Source organism: Prosopis cineraria, unplaced genomic scaffold (genome assembly GCF_029017545.1).
Source record: "Prosopis cineraria cultivar Desert tree isolate PC_DT_omini unplaced genomic scaffold, ASM2901754v1 PC2, whole genome shotgun sequence".
Lineage (NCBI taxonomy): Eukaryota > Viridiplantae > Streptophyta > Magnoliopsida > Fabales > Fabaceae > Prosopis > Prosopis cineraria.
Window position 1 is genome coordinate 284304 of NW_026555333.1, and position 9762 is coordinate 294065.

Genomic DNA, 9762 nt, shown 5'->3' on the forward strand with positions numbered 1-9762 from the left:
ATGTTCAAAAGCTAGATACCACAGTGACCATTTTGCCTTAAATGCTAAATTATTAAACTCTACTCGTAAAAATGTGAGATTCAAATTCTTTAGGTTTCGTTGACTCAATTGATGTAGGAGCTTCAACAGGGCTACCTACACTATAACAGACCTTAAACATTCCAATCCGAGGAATGCAATTAAATGAAAAGCACAGGAAATAAAATGGAGAATTGACAAGTTAAGAACAGTTTATTAAGGTGTCATACTACTTCTATACGCATCAATATTACATGGAATTGCAATAAAGGGATTGATGATTGAACCCTTCAAATGACCTCGCGGCCAGGTCCTCCTCACATTCTTTGCTCATCGGCGTATTCGTGACCAGATTCAGATGAGTGGCCTCAAATTCAAAGGAGATGCTATCATTTGACCAAGAGAGCGGCCCGCCTGTGCACCAGCACCGTCACATCAGCAAGCCAGTGCGAAAAATCATTTTGGTTTTAACTGTATAATTCCTACCTAATAAATAACCACGTATAAAACGAGTCTCACCTTAGACCAGTATGATATCCAAATGCTGCGGATCTCATGGGTGACACGTGAGTCTGGTAAAGCTTCAACCCATCTGCGAACAAATCTATCTTGCCTGAAAAAAATCAGAATCAAATGTTAGCCAGGAACCTGTCAGGTGCCCAGGATCGGTATCTTTCCCGTGGTTGCTTAAAGTCGTTCTCCTTCTCAATTATGCACAGCATGAAACATCTAAGTCACTTTGCACTTTTAACCAAAAAGGAAAGACAAAAAATTCGAAAATGATGTAATATTTCAACAAAGCAATGCTAAAATAAACAGATACAATATAAATAGAAGATATGATTAGTTGATTCATTACCAACCATGGCCAACATTTACACTGTGCGACAAACAAAACTAACCTTTTCACGCTTTCCTGTGCAAATAGCAGGAGGAATGGGGAACCTTTCTGCATGACGAACAGGTTCATACCTTGACGGGAAGTAATTGACCTACAGCATTGTAGTCATAATAATGAAGTACATGAATAAAAATTAAGTTCCCGTTTTACTAGAAAAGCTATGTCCGAATATGTATGTGAATAATAATGCAACGTCATCAAATGGCTGATAAGGTTACCACCATTTTATCTAGGATAAGAAAATAAGAAAATAATGCCTCTTAGCTTACCTCCTCATCCCTGTGCATGAAATTCATGAAACCCTAATGGTGATTGTTATGATGAGCAGCCTTGGGAGCATTAGCAGGAAGCTGCAGGTAGTTTGGTCCAAGCCTGTGTCGCTGAGTATCGGCATAGGAGAAGATGCGAGTTTGGAGCAACTTATCGTCCGAATAGTATATGCTGGTTACTACTATAGCAGGGCAAAAGGCAAGTTGCTCATTCTCAGCAAAGAAGTTATCAATGTTCTTATTCAAGACCAAGCGACCAACTGGCTGGAGGGGCAAAATGTCCTCTGGCCAAGTCTTAGTGACATCAAGTGGGTCAAAGTCAAATCTGTCTTCATGGTCAGGATCAATTGTCTGGATGTAGAGTTTCCACTCAGGATAGTTTCCAGCTGCAATCGAATCATAAAGATCTTGAGTGGCATGGCTGTGGTTGGATCCTCCAATCCGAATGGCTTCATCCTCCAATAAACACTTGACACCTCAGGTAGGTTTCCAGTGAAATTTCACATAATGTGCTTTCCCAGCCCTGTTGATCAAAGTGTACGTGTTAACACTAGAACCTTCCATATGCCTGTAATCTTGCGGGACACCCACCTCATCAAATAAGAAGGTAAACATGTGCAGAATTATGGTGGGAGAAGAAGTCAAGGGTCCTCCAATTCTCCTGGATGTGAGACTTGGTATTGGCTTTAAGAGCATGGACCATATCGGGAAACTTCATTCCATCACGGATGAAGAAGACAGGAAAGTTGTTTCCCACTAGATCAAAGTTACCCTGAGATTATAAAATAAGAATAGGAATCATGTATATATAGCACCATTCACGAAGCTATTAGTTTCAGTTAAAACGGGGAACTTTCGTTTTAAATATAACAAGGCAAGAAAAAACTAGCGTAGCAATCATATTTAGTCACCAGAAGATAATTTTAACTTCAGATTATTATCTCTCTGGTGTAAAATTTCACAGCAAAACCTCGAGGATCCCTCAGAGTTTCAGGGCTACCACGCTCATGGATAACAGTTGAGAAACGGACAATGACAGGAGTCTGAACTCCAGGGGCTCGAAGGAAATCTGCACATGTTAGGTGAGAAATATCATGTGTGACTTCAAAAAAAACCCTTTGCACTTGCTCCCCTGGCATGGACAACACCTTCTGGGATCCGCTCCCTGTCAAAATTTGCAAGCTTCTCCACCAAGTGGTAATCCTCCAGGAATATTGGGCCTGCCAAAAGGAGTTTAAAATATCATTTCCACATTGATCATTGTTTTCCGTCATGCCAATATTAATCACGCAAATATATTGATATACCTCTAGATCCAACTGTCAGAGATGAATTATTGTTCCAAACTGGAGCACCGGAATTGGTGGTCCAGAAAGGAGAATTGAAGGCGCTTGATGGTCGATACTGCACGAAACAGAAAGGGTAACAAATTAGTCAACATAGTATCCTGAATTTGACAGCGTTGAAGCCAGAAACAGCAAGACTCGCTTGATCGATGTGGCAAAGAAAACATAGAGTGATGTCTCCTATCTGATTTCTCAAGCGAAGGACAACCCAGAAACTTCGAAACATAAGAGACGGGTTAAATTAAGAAGGATTTTTTTTTTTTCAAAGAAGGATTTGATAACAAAAAAGAGCAGCAAAAATTTGAGAATTACAAAGCAGAGGAGAAGGTCGATAATGAAATAAAGTCAAAATCGATGTTAAAAAAAAAAAAACAAGAAGAGAAATAGAGAGTATGAATATATTCAAAGACAAAATGATGATCAACAAGAGAATCCAAGACCAAATGTTGATAAAGTTGTAACTTGAAAGGATCCATGGCGATGGCGGAAGGGAGCTGTAGAGAACACAGAAGAGTGAGAAGCAGCAGAGAAAAATGGTGATTTCGTGAGGGAATCAGGGGCTTTGCGCTTTATTTTTCGAATATGAAATTCTCGCGCTTTGCCGTAATCTCCATTTCCCTTTTTTTTTTTGGCCAACCCATTTCCCTGATTCATTTTAAGAAATCTCATCGTTATCTTCGTCTCCTACTTTATTTTGTCCATATCTTCTCCATTTTTTCCCATTTTTCTTGGATAAAACCTTTATCTTCAACTTGAATAATTTTATATATAGTAATAAGGCGTGCGTTTACTTGATTTTTTTTCTTTTTTCTTTTTTTGCTGGTTGGGTAGGCCGAAAACAAATCCACTTCTGTGGAGCAGAAAACATAGCTTTCATGCCTTCTTCGCTAGTATGTTAAATCAAACACAAAAATTCACCTTAGTATAATTTAACTAGTGAATTAATTTGTTCATAAAATAAGCAATATAAAACATCAAAGATAACGTCCTATTTCAATATCTCGAAATTACTTTCAATTCCCAAAATTATCTCGGGTTTTAAATTGAAGCGCTTGTATTTTATTTGCTTTTGTCTTCCTCCGTGTAAATTAGGAAAAGACATTGTTTTGGGTTCATTTGTGGCCTAACTTGATTTTGGCAAACGTTGGAAATATCAATCAGCTAATCCAGTGGGACTCACCACACATAAGGAAGAATGCAAAAGCCTCGACATGTGGATCAGCCCAATTTTTGCATCCTTATAGTAGTGGTTATAGTAAGGACAATTAATTTGTTATTTCCTAGCAACCTGGTTGTAGTAACACATCTTTTAAAAAAAAAAAATTAAATTAGATGCCTGTTAAAATATGGGTGTTTGGTATGTAAGCGTTAGAAGTTAGAGCTTCGAAGCCTCATCACCGTGGAAGTGAATTCAAAAGACACACTATTTAAAAAAGAAAAAAGAAAAATCAAAAGACACAAACTTGCACTTGCACATTTAAAAAAATGGGTGTTTGGTGATTGAAGCTTCATGATGGCGTGGGCTAAGCGTTGACGACGGTGACTGTGAGGAAGTACAGTCTTCATTGAAAACACAACTAAATCTGTGAACCAACCATCGAGACTAGAGAAATATGAATAACATGATTTACTTCTCAATGTAGAAATTCAACTACACTCTTCAACTGTGTTTTACATTGCAGCAAGAGAATGAAGTTTGTTTTGATTAACCCAGATACCTAGAAGAAGGGAATTAAATATGCTCGCTCTTACTCATGAGGTGCAAGAGCGCATGTACTTTACCCTTGGCTCGAGCTGTTCCGCTTTCTTTGATGCCAATCAAGTGCTCATAGACACCAAACTGGAGAGCAGCAAGAATGAGGTTAGAGTTATAGGAAGCCAAGTCAAGGAGAACGCACAATGCATATTCCTTGTTTGATGAAGTCGACGAGAGTTTGGATGAAAGGGAGCTGTCCCAGCTCTTGTCGTCCCTCAGGGCTGGAGGCAAGAAGTAAGAGGATGGAGAGGGCCTCGTCAATCATTCCCAAGTTGGTGTCCCTGAGCAATTGGAGTAAAGGGGCCGCTACGCCTGCCCTGATGGCCCTTCCCTTGTTTGTGTGGTTCATAGATAAACCGAACAGAGCCGTGATGGCATCCTTCTTCCCTCTCCCTGTCCCGTTCCACAGTAAGTCTACTAGAGGGGGAATGCCGTTTGAGAGGCCCACAATTTCTTTATTCTCATCCAACATTGACAGGCTGAATAGAGCTGCTGCAGAGTTTTCTTTGGCCGCAATACTTCTATAATAGCCGGAATCGCTCCTTCTCTGCATACCAGTACCTTGTTGCCCTCGTCAATTGATAGATTTAAAAGCGCTGTCACCGCGTTCTCCTGTATTTTTGAATCTGGATACGACAGCAGTTGCACCAACGGCGCTATTCCCCCGTTCTCCGCCACCAAAACCCTGCTCCCAGAATTCTCCTTTGACATCATGCGTATCTTCTTCACTGCCTATCTCTGCACTTCTAACTGAACAGACGATAGGTCCCCTACCAAAGCCAGTATTTCTTCTTTCGGATCCACTAAGCAACCTTCTTCACTCCAACAACTTTCTTTTTTAGGGAGCTCAAAGTTGTTTTCCTCGCACCAAACGGAAATCAAATTTTTTAGAGCTTCATTTGGTGCCAATGACAGGTGAGCCAAAGTTTGTCTCGTCTTCGGGCAAGTATTACGATTAGACTCGAACCACTTCTCTATGCTTTCCCTTTCACATGTCTTCAGCAAGAATTGTAAAAACGAAAGAAAAAGAAATCAGTTACTAAAACAAGCATCAACTCTCAAACACTAGAAAAATTCTCACAGCCAGAAACTGGTTCAAACTACTATGGCTCCAGCAGAATCTCCTAATCTGCAAACTCAACTCTTTACTTCACTTATTTCTCAATGAAATATCATGAGTTATTTCAAACAAAAGTTGTTCGGTTACCTGTCCGCTCGCGATGATAACAGGATCTGTCATGATTTCTAGGGTGATTGGGCAGAGAAATTCTTGAGGGATGACCAAAGATGCGCACTTATCAATGATTCTGGGCATGATAGGTTCATCAAGAACATCTGTGTCTTCCATGCCAGCAGCTTGTTTGAATTTCTTAAGAAGGTCAATTATTTGCTGGGTACTCTCTGCATGCTTGCCTTTTCTTTCTCGGACAAGGTTCCTTACAGCAACAGTTTCCATTTAAGATCCTCGACAGTATGAAGCTCGAGCTTTTGTCCAAGCCTCTCGATGATAGCGCTATCAGCATTTCGGCTGTCATCTTTGGAAAATGCAGCTATCATATCCATTGCCAGTTCTATGTCTTGTGTATCCTTTCGCCTCTTTGCCCGCCTGAGTTGGACGCACATTAGCTTAAGCTGAATCACAGTATCAACTTATCTCAAAACTTATGAATAAAGAGACTTCACATGAACACAAGTCTTTTGCAAGTAACGTAAGCTTGTTGGCTGAACACAAACTGCTCATTGAAGCTTAAATTGTAAAATTATAAATATTATTATTTAAGGATATCAAAAATTAAAAAAGTGAATAGAAAAATTAATAAATTACAATTTATAAATTACTACTCATATAATCGAAAGTCATAATTTCATCTTTCGCTGATATTACAACGGTTTTTCTGATACTTATCTTTGAATAGAAAATTCATAATTTTAAAAATATTAATAATAACAATAAATCTAAAAACAACTTTGATTTTTATAATTTCTATTAATTATGAGTATTTTAAGTTTATTTTTTCTAAAATAATAATTCCTATTTTCGCCCAGACCAGTGAGGAAATGTCTCTATCAGACTACTACCTTTCAGATTTCAGAATAAATGGAACTCTGTGACGTATTTTTTAAAGGTTAGATGAATTTTGTTACATTTTAATTTGTACATGACGCCAAATAGAAGCAGAGCCAGAAAAGGATCACAGTTCCATTGACATAGTTGAGAATAGTTGGTTTGGATATGTGTACGTATGGAATAGGAGGAATTAGCATGGCTAAGTGGCTACTAAGAAGAGAGGGCAAAGATTCCTTAAAGTTCAGGTGAGAGATGAAAAACGAAACTACCTTTTCCTTCAATTCATCTGATATTTCTAATTCTTCACCAGGGAAACCGTCGAACGCTCGGCTTAATTTTTCGTTGGCAGATCGAAAATTGGACATAACCGCTTCGCTCTCGAACGCCTGAAATGACAATGCGTCAGAATATATGAGGGAGACACCATAGAACCCACTCGTGCTTCTCAAGAAAACCTCGAAATTTTTCGGAGACCCTAACCAGGTGAATCTTGCTTCCCTCGCTACACATTTTCAGCAATTTCTTCGCAAAAAGGAGAGCATCCTTCAAACCCTTCAACCAAGTTATGCCTTTCTCTGGAATGTGCGGACCCATGTCCCGAATTTCTTCGACTAGTGGCAACAAGATTTTCATCCGCCTCGCAAGATTATGACATTCTTTTCGGTGAGCCTTCCGATATTCCCCAAACTGAGCTACCGATTCAATCACTCTTTGAATTTCTTCCACCATATCGGAATCCTCCAACCCATTATCCCCTTCCAGTGTTTCATTATCCCCTTCCAGTGTTTCACCTCCTTCTTCCTCTTCTTCCACCGTCATGGATCCGTTTATAAAGGCCAAGAAAAAAGTTAAGGGGGAATTAATGATAGCTAGTTTCGAGCACTGTAATGGTACCTGATTAATAAGAAATTACCGGAATCAATGCTCAAAAAATGAACCCTAGCCTCAGTTTTCCACGTGATGTGTGTTGGGGAGAGTGGGAGACCAATCTCCCAAGCTTTTCCGGTTAGTCTCCAATGAAGTTCGGTTTAAAAGAATGCATCATGTGCTGAAATCGCCCCTTTCCTCACAAGAAGGTCACGCGTCATCGTTTATGGTAAAATCTCCCGCAAATGGTGAGCCACCTCTCTCCCTCCCTCCTTCCCTCTCTCTCTCTCTCTCTCTATATTTTATTTATGATTCCTAATCATCTCAGCCGAAATTCATATTGGGTTTTCAAATATGGAGCTTCATTGAATTCGTGCCAGTATGAAATATCATTGAATTTGATTCTAACAAACTTGAGTTTAATTTTGGCCATTGTGTATTGCGTTTAAAAACAAAACAAATCTCACGAGCACAGGTCAAGTCATTTAATTTAACTGAAAATATCCATATGTCTGCCTAATATTTAATTTAATAATGTACCAATATTAACGCTTGAACATACAATTGTGAGGCATTCAATCAGGATAACATGGCTAATTATCATGAATATGCTAAGCTATGATGTCATCATAAGAAATTTGGGATGCATGACTCGTCGATTAATTTGACTAGCATTCATCTTATACTGCAGCCAATAGCTATTTGATATCAAGATATTATATGCCCCCTCAAGCTCATGTGGCTCGCCACTAGCTCCCATAAATTTTGTCCGCATGGCAAATCTAGGAGTTCGATTGAAAAATTTGCTAAAAATGAGGTTGGGTGCCAGAGAGAGTGAGAGCAGGTACTCAGATGTTGGTGGCAAGACTCCTACGTGGCAAGCGGCCGACAATAACAGTGATAGTCTCAGAAGATGCAATTGCGAGAAGCGTGAAAAAAATTAATAGTGACTAAGAAGGCGGACAACTCCGCTAACAGGGATGTGGAAATGTCGGAGGGCAATGTCGACAACAAACAAGATAAATTAGGGAATGAAGGAGAAAAGCCAAGACCTTGGACTCAAATCTCACATAGGGATTGTCTAGTTGGCTGTGATAATATAGAGATTGGAGAGAACTATGATGACTTATTTAAGAAATGGCTAATAGAGGAGGCTAAGGTTTTTCCACCATTGCCAGAGGAACGAAAAAAAAAAAAAAAACTTTTTGACCAAATTCCTAAGATCGATATGAACGGTGTTCGGTGGAAGGAAATGTGTAAGCCATGGAAGGATGGTTTGATCCTAACACTCATGGGGAAAAGATTGAGACTAGATGAGATAAGAAAGAAACCTTGCCGAGAACCTCCGATTTTGAACTAATCAACATGGCTAACAATTACTTCGTGCTAAGATTAGAAAACAGTGGGCTACGTTAAACGAAGGGCCATAGGTAATCCAAGGACACTATCTTGCAGTGCAACTATGGAGTCCAAACTTTAATTCCTTTAGCAACAAGGTGCGAAAACTACCATTATAGGTTAAGATCCCAATCCTCCCCATGCATTATTTCATAGAAGAAATGTTGAAGGAAGTAGGAAATAAGATTGGTAGAGTCTTAAAACAGGATAAAAATACCTTAGTACGAACGGTAGATCAAGTGGCAAAGATGGAGAGAGTCGCTTTTCTTGCGTTAGCGTAGAAGTAGACCTTAATAAGCAATTATCGTCCACGTTTGTAATTCAAAGGCAAGTTTTCACAGTGATATATAAAAGTTTAGACACAATTTGTTTCAATTGTGGTCAATATGAGCACAAAAAGGAGGACTGTCCTTTGTTGAAGAAAGAAGAGAACCAAACTAAGAAGAAGATAAAGGCTGAAAACTCATCGAAGAAGATAAGCAGAAGTGTCGTCAACAAAATTTGGCTTTATCAATCCGAGTCAAATTTCACTAGATGAGGAGTATAGAATTTGAATGCTAGAAAAGAAACCCTACATGTAACCTCCCTAAGATTAAACTGCAATTGACTCCAAATCATGATAATCTAGGGTTTAGCCCTCATAGGATTACCAAATTGTAAAATTTATAAAAAAATTTTTCAAAATTCTTTTAAAGAATCTCAATTTTAACAATTCAAATCTCAAACATGATTTAATAAATTTAAATCAAATTTTTGAAGATAAAGCGAAAGTTTGAAAATTAATTGAAACCTAAATAATGAGTTTTAAAACTCAAAAATAAATTTTGTGCAGGAAGTGTCACGTGTGCTGCGGCGTGTCTTCTCTATGCCATGCACCGCGGCGTGAGGCACCGTGCGCCGTGGCGTATTGCACTAAATTTGATAGTATTAGTGCTGTCATTTGACAGTATAAGAAGTGGATTTTTAATGCGTCCCAAATCTCCGTCCGACGTCCAATTGAGGTAGTTTCAGTGTCTACACGGAGCTTTCTCCTAGCTCTAATTAAAGGCACCAGTTTTATACTTAAACTTATTTCTATAAAAAGTTAGACACCAAAATCTATTTTGACCACTTTTTCACAAAATCTCATAAATGGGGTA

General features: G+C 38.9%; 1 protein-coding gene and 1 pseudogene across 1 annotated transcript; both read right to left on the reverse strand.

The window, feature by feature from the left end:
- Positions 1-60: 60 nt before the first annotated feature.
- On the reverse strand, positions 61-3242 carry LOC129303257 (catalase isozyme 1-like; annotated as a pseudogene).
- A 902-nt stretch (positions 3243-4144) lies between these two features.
- LOC129304069 (U-box domain-containing protein 15) lies at positions 4145-7641 on the reverse strand. The gene is given in 7 exon segments (XM_054943703.1): positions 4145-4450; positions 4452-4800; positions 4803-5286; positions 5498-5745; positions 5748-5922; positions 6628-6744; positions 6839-7641. Coding segments are annotated over 7 exon segments (1896 nt in total). The 5' UTR covers positions 7178-7641; the 3' UTR covers positions 4145-4266.
- Positions 7642-9762: the final 2121 nt, after the last annotated feature.